This window comes from Artemia franciscana, chromosome 19, assembly GCF_032884065.1.
Source record: "Artemia franciscana chromosome 19, ASM3288406v1, whole genome shotgun sequence".
NCBI classification, from domain to species: Eukaryota; Metazoa; Arthropoda; class Branchiopoda; order Anostraca; family Artemiidae; genus Artemia; species Artemia franciscana.
The window spans coordinates 17,032,826-17,045,779 of record NC_088881.1 but is presented as its reverse complement, the minus strand read 5'-3'; the positions used below and the strand labels follow the sequence as shown (position 1 = coordinate 17,045,779).

Sequence of the window (12,954 nt, the reverse complement as noted above, 5' to 3'; positions counted from 1 at the left end):
ATGACGATCCAAGACATCCCAAACCAAACTTGGATGAAATAGAATATTAGTATCCAGAAGTATTTGGTCTTGAGAGCATTGAATTTAAAAAGAGTAAGTTTTTCTGATCGAAGTGATAGACAAAGCTAAAACTTGAACAAACAAAATTATTGATTCATATTTCATGCAACATATATCTACAGGGCTAGCTCAAGTACACCAGCTAATGATATTTCCTTATATTTCTCAAATTCTGAAAAAATGAGCACTTTACTAAAAACATACAACCCATGCAAAAAACAAGGTGTCGTCTTAGGAGAAGCGACGTCTTTAGCTAGCATACAAAATATATAACGATAGCTTGTAAGGCTATTAATAGTCTTTCAGTGGCCACGATAACCACAATTTTTAGTGCAAAATTTGTATTTTAAAAGAGCAAAGAAGTAAAATTTTTGTATGCAGCTTTTAAATAGTTTCAAATTAGGTGGCTATCTCCTAAATCTCACTCACTAAAATTTTGGTCCTATATGGTTTTTTGGCAGAAAATGGTACTTTTTTGTGGCACTATTTGCTTTGTGACTAGAAAAAAGGCACTAGAACTTCTAATTTCCAAACAACGAGCCCCATCATGATTATATGTGACCTCTGATTCTATATGATCCGCTCTGAAAAAAAAGAAAAAAGAAGAGACACAACATATACTACCATTGCTAAAATATAATTTCCCCTATTTTCTTGATGTGAAGCTTTACATCTCAGGTTTAAGATTCTACACCGTGAAAAATAAAATGACTGCATAGGATTTGGATTCCTTAGCATCTTCACCCTCTTTGAATAAAAGTTGATGTTTTGTAGCACAAAATGGCAGAAAACAGTATTTTTCTATGGCGATATCGTTTTTGATACTTAAAAAGGGCACTACATATTTGGTGGTTTCCGTTCAAGTTTTACCTCTAACAACGTTCTATGACTACTGGTTCGATACAATCACCCCTGGAGGAAAAAGAAACAAATATGACTTATCAATGCTACCAATAAAAGATTGCGGTTTTCCGTGCTGTTCAAACGGGGGGGGGGATGTAAGTCTCCAGATCAGAGTTTTAGACAACTGGACCTCCGAAGGTATATTCTTTATTCCGGTTTGACAGCTTTATTGAGGGGTTTAAGTTAAGTTCTCCCAAATTTATTTCAATAATTAGTTTCAGTAAGTTTTATTAGTTGCGATAATAAGTTTCATTCTTCTCAATAAATTTATCCTAGTCCGAGGACGTGGTTCGCTCTTTACTAGGTTGCAGCTATTTTCATATTACTATAAAGACCAGCAAAACACAGTAATTATATTCTGTTACTTTCAAAATTCAGTTGAGTTTAATGTACATGGGGCACTCTTGAAATCTTACAGGATTTATTAGCATTCATTAATTAGAGAAAAAGTTTAAAATAACGTTTCCCCTAATTTGAAGATACACCCTCAAAGATTTGAATAACCATATGTCTAGGTCTAAAGCTAAGTTTCAGACGATGCGATAACGTTTTATGATCTGAAACACCTCAATATAAAAATTTGACCATCCAGAATCAGAATTCTCAGGATTTTTTTCAGAGTTCAGAATTTTATTCATTAATAATTACATTTTGAAATCAAAAGGCAATTCCTCTGAAAATATCTAGCATATCATTCCCAACTTTCATTGCGTCCACACGTATCAAAGGTCTTGAGCTAAACTCAGACAACTCAGACTTGAGCACTGTGTCAGACACGGATATTGGGTTCTTCGTATTAATTGTTATTTTCTCCAAAATCACTAGAGGTTTTTCAACAATCGCCAACAAAACTAAATAAGTGCAAAGCTGTATTCCTAGAAACAATGAAAAAATTGATGGAGAATATGTTTTGGTTTTGCTGGTCGTATTATCTACGTAGAAACATTTTGCTAGTGATTATCACAAAAAATAGGCTCTAGTATTCTAGAGTTAGAAATCTCATTATTGGCTTGTATTTAATAAAATAACGCATTGAAAATAAATAAGAGAAAAACAACAATTTATAGTGTGGGATATTCCATATGGTGCATATTTACGGTACTTATCATACAGGCAAAAAAATTGGGAAAAACCCAAAGAACTCTCTAAGAAAATTTTAAAGTAAAAAGAGCCAAAATATTAATGACCCGTATCACCATTTCAAAACACCCGGAAACAAATAAAACACGCTTCAGGCAAAAAATTCCAGGTATTTAAACGGGAAGTAAGTGTGGGAGGTCCATTTAATATTCTGTTCTGTCTTAAATAATTGACTTATGGGGCTCATTTTCATAATCAAGAGAATTTAAAATTACTTCCAACATGAATTCTTTTTTACTTTTTTTTATTGTGCTGTATCTGAACAAATTTTATACTCTATATCTTACAAAAATTAATCGACAATTATCTAGCTTAAATGTAAACAACTGCTTTTTAACATCCTGAGGGGCACTCACGGTATTATCAGTGTTTGTTGATCCTTCCTATCGGACACGAATTTTTCAGCGTAAAGGAGTAAAGGATAGATTCATTTTACCGGGTGACTGGGGTTTCGTTAATAGGCAAGACCCAGAAAGCAGAGACATTTATAAGCATCTTAAGCGACTAACAGAAAAGAAGATCAAACACGCTCTAACCGCGTACATTCATAACAATTTGACCAATTCGAGCTCGACTTCCGAAAGGGCAATACCCATGCCGTGTACAGAAGAATACGATAGCTATCGAGGCGCTTACAACTACACTTACAAATGTACTCCTGGATAAGGACGGGACTCCTATCAACGACGCAATAGGAATAAGAGATAGGTGGAAACAACGTTTTCATGAAAAGTTAAACCCCCCAATCAATCCTAACCCTGCCGTTCTTAGAAATTTAACCATCTCCCCATTGGGACTATCCCACCACCACTCAGAAGGGAGGTTGAAGCTGCCTTGAAGTCACTCAAATCAAATAAATTGCCTGGACCAGATGGATTGGAAGCAGAACTCCTAAAAGTCGTAACAGATTTCTACCACAGAATTGCCACATTTGCCTAGCACAAGGAATATTTCCCAAAAAATTGGTGTTCCGCTACCATAATTCCTCTGCATAAGAAAGGGTCCAAAGCCAAATGTGACAATTGCCGTCCAATCCGCCTGGCAAGCCAACCTGCCAAAGTGTTGATCAAGATGCTACTGGACAGAATAAAAACATTAGCCAGTCACATCATTCTTGAGTATCAGGTGGGTTTTGGAGTGAACCGCTCGACGACAGACCAGATTTTTGTCATCCGTCAAGTAATGGAAAAATACCTTGAATACGGTCAAGACCTCTATCAACTCTTCATTGACTTAAAACAAGCTTTCGACTTAATTTGGAGAGACAGCCTTTGGCATATACTACTGCATTATGGCGTACCGTCAAATATCGTATTACTCATTTGTAACATGTGTGAGCGGTTCAGAAGCCAAGTACAAACAGTTGAGGGGACGACCGAATAATTCTAAACTTCTGTTGGTGTTTTGCAAGGATGCATTCTCTCACCTCACATGTTTAATCTCTTCCTCCATTGTGTAATGTCGCGTATTGAAGCAACAAATGGGGCAATGATAAAAGGGATCGTAATTGATAAGCTGTTATACGCAGACAACATCAACATGCTCATTGGATCCGTCGCTGAACTCTAAACCAAAGCAGATAGCCTGAAAGTAGTTACAGGAACCTTCGGAATAAAAATCAACGAGGATAAAACGAAATCCTTGCGCGTGTCAAGGCTTAATAGCCCATTCCCACCAAAAATAAAGCTTAATGGAGCGGAAATAGGATGGTTAGACAGCTTCACGTATCTGGGGAGTCAGATCACGAGCGACAATAATCACTCAGCGAATATCAAAAAACACCTCACTCTCGGTAGCGCCAGCTTCAAACCTCTGATGCTAATTTGGAAGCAAAATCAAATCTCCATGAAGCTAAAACTTAAACTATTCTGCTCCATCATTATTTCTATATCTAATTACGGTTGTGAAGCATGGACAGTCAGAGTAGATGACTCTAGGTGACTTGCCGCTTTTCAGATAAAGCTGTTGCGTCGAATCGCTGGCATAACATACATAGATCGAGTCTCAAATGCCGACCTACTCACAAAACAGCAGTATAACACTGCCATTCTAAACAGGGTCCGTGTCCAACAATTCAGGTGGCTTGGCCAGGTCTTGCGCATGTGCAACAACCAACTACCGAAAATTGTCTTCGAAGGTTACATCCACGATTCTCGCCCTCACCCTCCGAAGCGCTGGAAGGAGAAGTTCTCCAACTGCAAACTCCCTGATCTTCTCAGATTGGCACAAAACAGATAGCAGTATAGGAGACAAATACATTTGCTTGTGAAGAGAGAGGCCCCGAGACGACCACCAAGGCCGGATGGGACTTAAGTGAGTGAAGTGTGGTTTCGTTGAATATTAAATAAAAAATAAACTTTTCTTGAACATATAGAACATATAGAATATATAGAATATATAGAGCGATGTTAGAACTCAAAATGAAGAGAAATTACTCCGTATATGAGGGGGGACTGGCCCCTCTTAGCCCCTCGCTCTTTAAGCTAGCCTAAAGTTTATAATGCTATTCTAAAAGCGTTTATGAGTACAACAAATGCAATTAATGGGTAACTGCACCTGTTATATTTGCTTAATCTCTTTTAAAAAATTTGAACTGAAAATCTTATTGTTTGAACCAAATAAACATCAAGAAACACTTCCAATGGTGAGATACTGCTAAATATACTTTTTATACGATTCCCTGCTTGAGCAATAGGTTCGTAATGCAACAGAGACAAAAATTCAAACATTAGCATAAAAAGTAGGGACTATGGAGAAGGAAGCCCTCTCGTATATGGAATAATTTCCATTTGTTTGACTTTTAACATCCCTCTCTAATTCAAACTGAAAAAAATTATGTTTACTTTCTGGTCCTTTTTAATAAGACAATTCAACCAAAGCAACTCTCATTAAACTTCGAAAGCACAGTTCTAAAGTGCATTTTTGGGCTCAAGTACCTCCCTCTCCCCACAAGATAGCCCATTGGCAAGCACCCTAATAGATAATATGCAACAATGTGATACTCCCTGGCCCTCACTTTCAATGGGGGTTGGGGTTCAATTCCTATTTCTAGAACTGTGAAGACTTACGTGTGCGTATAGCTTTTGGTGAGCAATTTTAAATATATTTTACATACTTAAAATCAGAGTAAGTAATTGATTCTGCAGCCGGATTCATTGTAATCAGAACAAGACTAAACAAAATCATTTTAGAGTTTCAGATTCTGTTGTAAATGGTCGCTCTTCACTTACAGTTTCTTACTGCGAACTGTTTGGTCCAAAGCCATCTTAAACTTGAAGGAGGTTACTAATCCCTCCTTCAACTCCCCATTTTTTAAATTAAAGGTCAATTTTCATATAAAATTCTTAGGGAAGGATAATTATTCCCTGAATATAATCGATTCAAAGGTTTGAAAGATTGTGTGCGTGCTAAACAGGAAAAGATCACCAGTTTTCTGGTTTTTTTTATTCCTGACTTTAAAAAATTACTCATCCGAAATCTCGACGTTCGGCTAATTGCTAAGCGCATGCTGTCACATTAGGCTTGAAATAATAGGTATCTGAGGTACTATATCTTAATTAACTCCTAATTAATCGTAATCTCATGCTACGCATAATACTGAATAATCATCCTTAGATGAAGTTGTGATGAAGGAAAGTAAAAAACTAAATCCGAACGCCTGCTGGAATAATTGTGAGATCTGGGTTTAAAATGATGATGAGCAATTAACTGGATGATTTCTTCATTAGTTTTCTGTTTTGATGTCTAATTTTATCTGTGGAACATGATAAAAATACTAGCTAGCCCATCGCAATGCTAGTTAGCTAGACAATTTGATTTTCAGAAATGTCAGTATTTTTAATTCTGAAGAGGCTAATTTCAGATGAATTCTGTTTTCTGTATATTATTTTTTGTCAAGATCAAGTTTAAAGCGCCAGTTTTTGTGACTTGTTAAGTATTCCTGTACAAATTTACATGTAGATGATTGACCCTATTTCCCATAGGAAAATTTCACTAGATCTACTTGGCTTTAAAGAACATGAAAAATGTAAAATTTTGCTATTTTGTAGGCCTATCCTGCTAGTTAAAAAAATAATAATAAATTCAAAAGTTTAACCATGTATTTCACCGCCTGAGGTTCAACTTGTTTCTAAGCTGAAAACAGTAATGGCATTTACAGATCAAATTACCTTGGGTATAATTTTCCCCACTTAAAGTAAGAATTAAGATTGCGTCTCATACCCCCTGGATCTTTGGATGAGCCCAATTACAGGATATATGGACTTGATATCTCTAGGTCGCGTATAGAGCACATATTTTCTGTTAGTTTTTGTAACATTTATGTGTGTGACTCGTTATAGGTTTCCTGGTATAGACAAATAGCATATCTTCAATTACTTCCAGGACCGTTCTATTGATATTTAACAAATTGTGTTTTTTTTCAAAAATTACTGCTTTTATCCTTCAAAGCATGATTTTCTAAGTCATTACATTTGCGAAAGTACTTACTCCAAAATACACTTCGGTGAAGCATTTTTTTTTTACTTTAAGCTGCATAAAAGACTCTAATAGAAACAAAAACAACACATAATTTGTTACTTTCAGCATTTAAGTCTCTAATGATAGAAAGTTGTCTGGCTTAAATAGCAAAGTGTTCATAATAATAATAATAATTACAAATATATGTCAAAAGACTATAATGAAGACCATATCCGCAAGAAAAAAAATCACTAACTTAATACTACTAAGATTCCCTCTAACGCAATCTTTCTTACTGCTTCTGTATAGCGAAAGGATTTAAATCACATTGTCCTGCAAAGTCACATAGCCTCTTAAATGAGGGAGCTGCTTGCACTAGTGGAATAACTTACCCAAACTGTGATCCTTTTCCCCTCTTCTCAGGTGTAACATTAAACATTTCGATTCCCCTACAATCTAGGTTGCTACTTCCAATTTCAAGCAAAGGCAATAAATAAACCCAGGATACTAAATTGCTCATTTTAAAGCATCATGGGTTTAAAAGTTACTTCAAAACCCGACGTCTGAATAGTGAAAATTTAGCTAAAAACTACAGACAAGTGACATGATAAAAAAAACTAGTTTTTACTGATTTGTTACTAAGACCTCTAATATTTACCAAGTATTTTACCATTTTTTTTAAAACAGCACTCTTGTATTAACAGCCATGATATGTAGTTAATGGCGAAATAATAATGTTTAAGATGTTACTCATTACTGAATGCTATATACAATGTTGTTGTAATAATGTTACGCGTTATTATGCGTCATTGTGCTTATTAACAATGTGATCCTGCCAAGAAATTCCAAATCCTCCCTCATTACCGAGTTTTTGTTTACCATCAGCTGGTAGACAGTCAGCTCAGAGTTAAGTTCATATCCTAAGGTGCTAATTATTAGCCCCGACTTAAAATTAATCCCTGTTCAAAACTCTCTTTTATACCCCTATCTAAGACTTGGAATTTTGTACAGACTTGTTTACTGTATGTAGTTGAGCTTCTTGGTTTTATTGATAAAAAGCTGTGTAGCTTAAATTAGAAGTTGCCATTAATACCATTATTTAATAGTGGAGTGTCTATTCCCATTCTCTTGACAACATCAATGAGGCCTGCGCTGTACGACGGAGAAGACGGTTCTCTATGGCTGAAGACATAGGCATAGTGAGGGAGCTGAGTTTTTGTCAGTAGCATTTGGGCTTCAAGCATGCACGAGTTAATCAACAAATCTTCCAACATCTAAAAGAAAATATTAACCGAATAAGTTGAAATCACCATTTTGCTGATTACTAAATTCACTCTTGCCTTTATAGATATCTCATGATAATTTCAAAAATTAAAGACCATTATCGAAAAATGCAGAATAATTGTTGTTATTGAATCAGGCATATACGTAGTGGGGTCTTCGGGCCTCACTCCATTCCAAAACCTCAAATGTTACGAAGCTATTGGCACTTCTTATTCAAATTATCAAATATTTATTTTTATTTTGCCCCTCATCCCCACAAAAAAAATCCCGCTTACGTGTCTGTATTGGAATAGGAACGCTTTTTTAAGAGATTAAATAAAAAATAATTTTTTTTTAACTGAAAGTAAGGAGCGACATTAAAACTTAAAACGAACATAAATTACTCCGTATATGAAAGGGGGTTTCCCTTCTCGACGCCCCGCTCTTTACGCTAAAGTTTTACTAAACGTTTGGCTAAGTTGAAATTACCATTTTGCTGCTTACTAAATTCACTTCACTTCATTTTTTCTTTGATCTTTCAGTAGCAAGACACTTTCTTAACTCTTGCATTTATAGATTTCTCATGATAATTAACTCTACTTTTACTTTTTAAAACAGTAAACAGGGTGTATTGGTAAATCCTGGTCTGGTTTCACTGCTATTTTGATTTTATTTCCAATGTTTTAATAAGTACAAAAGAAAATATTTGTAATTCTTCTGAGTGAAGTGCCAAATACACAGTAGACCTTATGATTTTACCGCTAGGGAAACGGGCAGTAGTAATATTCTTGTTTGTAGTAAAGAGTGTAAGTGTCTTGATCAGTTTTGGAAAGGGCTAATAAAATTCAACTGAATTCCCATGGATTTTGGAACAGATTATTGTTATTAAGTTTTTTTGGTTGGAGGAAGAATCAGGAGGGTGGGCCAGGGATCAGCTTCCATGATTTTGGAATAAAATATCGGTAGTAAGTTTCTGTTTTTTTTCAGGAGGGGAGGGGTCAGGCCATGGAGGGACGGCAAGGGGTAAGTTTCAAGGATTTATCAATGATAGTTTTTTTTTTGGAGAAAGGAGGGGTCAGGCATTGGAGGACCAGGAGTCAGCCCTCATAATCTTAGAAATAAAATATTGTCAATATATATTTTTTGGGGGGGGGGGGTCGAGCCATGGAGGACCAGGGTTGATTTGCCATAATTTCTAAAATAAAATATGGTTAGTAAGTTGCTTTTTTTGGGGAAGGGGGCGTCGAGCCATGAAGAGAAGGCCAGGGGTCAGCTTGCTGAAGTTTTGGAATAAAATATTGTTCATGAGTTTTTCGAGTGGGGGTGGCGGTTTAGTTTACCTGATCTTTGGACTATTTTCCAAACCCTCACATAAAAACTTTGAAGTTCTCCCGGACATAGCATATAACACTTTCCCCAGGGTTCAGGGGAGTTTTGTTGACTATGGAGTTTTTGTTACCTGATCTTTTGACTTATTTTAACAAAATGGCTATCTAAAAAATTCAACCGGATGCATTTTGGATAAAGAGGGCAGGAGGGCTATTTGCCCTTCGGTCCCTTTTGACTCTTAAAGAGAGAACTAGAACTTCCAATTTCCAATAGAATTAGCCCCCGACAAAGTTATGCGATAATTCCTTCCATAAGAACCTTATATGCCCCCAGGGATTAATTTACAACAGTTCCCACCGGGTTAGGGGGGCTGTGTAAACCCTGGAATTTTCATGTTATGATCTTTGGTCTATTTTGGACAAAATGAAAATCTCAAAAATGTGATCAGACGAATTTGGGGAAAAGACTGTTCGGGAGGTGGGTAGTTGCCATCAGATCACTTTTGACTCTTGAAAAGGGAAGTAAGGAAGTAGAATTTAAAATTTCTGGTCATTTGAATCCCCTCTGAAGTTTACCTCTTCCATAAAACCTTATAAGCATCTGTGTATAATTTACCACATTTTCTCGAGCTCTAGGGGGCCCACGTTTTTGATCCATAAGCTTTTGTTATCTGACTGTTGGACTTAAAATCTTAAAATTTTGGTTGACTGTGTCTGTGGAAAAGGGTGTGTGTGTCAAGAGAGTGTAGATACCCTCCGTTCACTTTTAACCCTCAAAAAGATAACTAGAACTTTCAATTTCCAATCAAATGAGCCACCGCTGAAGTTTATACCCTTGGTATAAAAATCTTATATGGCACCGGTGCATAACTCATAACACTTATCCACTGCCTCTGCGGGGTTGTCAAATCCAGAGTTTTATTATTTTGTCTATAAACTATCTAAAAATTTTGATTGGATACATATAGTAAAACGGGCCTGGGAGGGGGCTAGTTACCCTCCGATCACTTTTGAATCTTAAAAAAAATTACTAGAAAGTCCTATCTGTAATATAATGAGCCCGCTACATTACTATCCCTTCCATAAGAACCTTATATGCCCTCTAGGCAAAACTTACAATACTTGCACCCAGGTTCTAGGGGGGGGGTCTGTGTTATCCCTGAAGCTTTTTTATAGGATTTTTGGTGAATTTTGATCAAAATGGCTACATAAAAAAATTCATCGGACACATTTGGGGAAAAGAGGATTGGTAGGGGGAGGGGGCTAGTTGCAAACAGATAGCTTTTGACTCTTAAAAAGGGATCTAGATCATTGAATTTATCATCATTTGAGTCCTCTCCGAAGTTTATACAATCACCTCTTCCATAAAACCTTCTATACCCCCAGGGCGCAAGTCACAACCCTTAAATCCCCCAAGCTCTGGGGAGGGGGGGGGGTTGACCCACTATTTCAAATAAAATGACTATCTAAAATCCATCAGATGCATTTAAGGAAATTAGGGTGTAGAAGGAGGGGATAGTTGACCTCCGACCAAATTTGACTCTTAAAAACGTAACTGAAAATTTCAATTTTCTACTAAATGAGCTACCTCTGAACTTTATACGATCGGCCTTTACATGAAAAACCTTATATCCCCCGGGGCATAACTTAGAACACTTGCCACTGGGCTCTGGGGATACAAGAGGGTTGGCAGGAGGAGGAGGTCTAGTTACCATCGGATCACTTTTGACTCTTAAAAAGGGAAATAGAACTTTCAATTTCTAATCTTTTGGGTTTCCTCCGAGGTTTATACGATCATTTCTTTCATAAAACCTTTACATGCCTCCAGGGCATAAGTTACAGCCCTTGTCCCTTGCTCTAAGAGGGGGAGGGGAGGTATTTTAATCCCAATTTTTTTTTTATCTGGTAGTTGGGTTATTTAAAACAAACTGGCAATCTCAAAATTTTTATCAGATTCATTTGGAAAAAAACGGCGTGTGTGTAAGGGGGGGAAGGGTTTGCCCTCAAATCCCTTTTGAATCATAAAAAGTAGGTAGAACTTTCACTTTCCAATTAAATGAGCAACCTCTGAAGCTTATGAGACATCCCCTTGCATGAAAACCTTATATAGTCCCGGAGCATAACTTAAAACACTTGCGCGCGGGCTCTGGGGATTTGTGTCTACCCTGGAGTTTTTATGGCACTTGGTATTAAACAAGTGACATTTAGCAATCGCCAATTCTGTCGGTCTGTCTGTCTGTCGGTCCCAGTTTTGCTATTTTAGGCACTTCCAGGTAAGCTAGGACGATGAAATTTAGCAGGCGTATCAGGGAAGGGACCAGCTTAAATTAGAAATAGTCGTTTTCCCAATTTGACCATCTGCGGGGGGAGTGGAGGGCCGGTTAATTCGGAAAAAAATAGAAAAAATTAAGTATTTTTAACTTATGAATGGGCGATGGGATCTTAATGAAATTTGATGTTTGGAATGATATTGTGTCTCAGAGCTCTTATTTTAAATCCCGACCGGATCTGATGATATTGGGGGGATTTGGAGGGGGGGACCTAAAATCTTGGAAAACACTTAGAGTGGAGGGATCGGGATGAAACTTGATTGGAAAAATAAGCACAAGTCCAAGATACATGATTGACATAATCGGAACAGATACGCTCTCTTTGGGGTAGTTGGGGGGGGGGGGTAATTCTGAAAAAATTAGAAAAAATGAGGTATTTTTAACTTACGAACGGGTGATCGGATCTCGATGAAATTTGATGTTTAGAAGGATATCGTGTCTTAGAGGTCTTATTTTAAATCCCGACCGGATCTGGTGACATTGGGGGGGGGGGAGTTGGGAGGGGGAAACCTAAAACTTGGAAAACACTTAGAGTGGAGGGATCGGGATGAAACTTGGTGGGAAAAATAAACACCAGTGCTAGATACATGATTGACATAAACGGAACGGATCCGCTCTCTTTGGGATAGTTGGGGGGGGGGGGTTATTTCAGAAAAATTAGAAAAAATGAGGTATTTTTAACTTACGAACGGGTTATCGGATCTCAATGAAATTTGATATTTAGAAGGATATCGTGTCTAAGAGCTCTTTTTTTAAATCCTTACTGGATCTGGTGACGTTGGGGGAAGTTTGGGGTGGGGGAACCTAAAATCATGGAAACGCTTAGATGGGAAGAATAAAAACCTGTCTAAGATACGTGACTGACATAACCGGACCGGATCTGCTCTCTTTGGTGGAATTGGAGGGGGGTAATTTTGAAAATTGAGGTATTTGTAACTTACAAAAGGGTGACCAGATCTTAATGAAATTTGATATTTAGAAGGATCTTGTGCTTTAAAGTTCTTATTTAAATTCCGACCAGATCCTGTGACGTTGGGGGGAGTTGGAGGGGGAAACCGGAATTCTTGGAAAACGTGAAAATTGGGGTATTTTTATCTTACGAATAGATGATCGGATTTTAATGACATTTGATTTTTAGAAAGAATTCATGTCTCAGAGCTCTTATTTCAAATCCCGACCAGATCGTTTGACATTGGGGGGAGTTGGAGGGGGAAATCTTGGAAAAACACTAGGAGTGTAGGAATCGGGATGAAGCTTGGTGGATAGAATAAACAAATGTCCTTGATACGTGATTGACAGAATCGTACTGGATTCACTCTCTTTGGGGGAGTTGGGGGGAGGGGTTCAGTGATTTGGCGAGTTTGGTACTTCTGGACGTGCTAGGACGATGAAAATTGATAGGCGTGTCAGGGAGCTGCACAATTTGACTTGATAAAGTCGTTTTCCCAGATTCAACCATCTGGGGGGCTAAA

At 37.3% G+C, this 12,954-nt stretch overlaps 1 protein-coding gene across 2 annotated transcripts in view; it reads right to left on the bottom strand.

The window, feature by feature from the left end:
• The window catches only part of LOC136039351 (fatty acyl-CoA hydrolase precursor, medium chain-like), a 141,876-nt gene that overhangs the window by 15,699 nt on the left and 113,223 nt on the right, over nt 1-12,954 (bottom strand). For both annotated transcript variants that reach the window (XM_065723011.1, XM_065723012.1), the window contains exon 8: nt 7,655-7,835. In XM_065723011.1, coding sequence (XP_065579083.1) covers nt 7,655-7,835 — 181 coding nt within the window. The remainder of the gene's footprint in view (nt 1-7,654; nt 7,836-12,954) is intronic.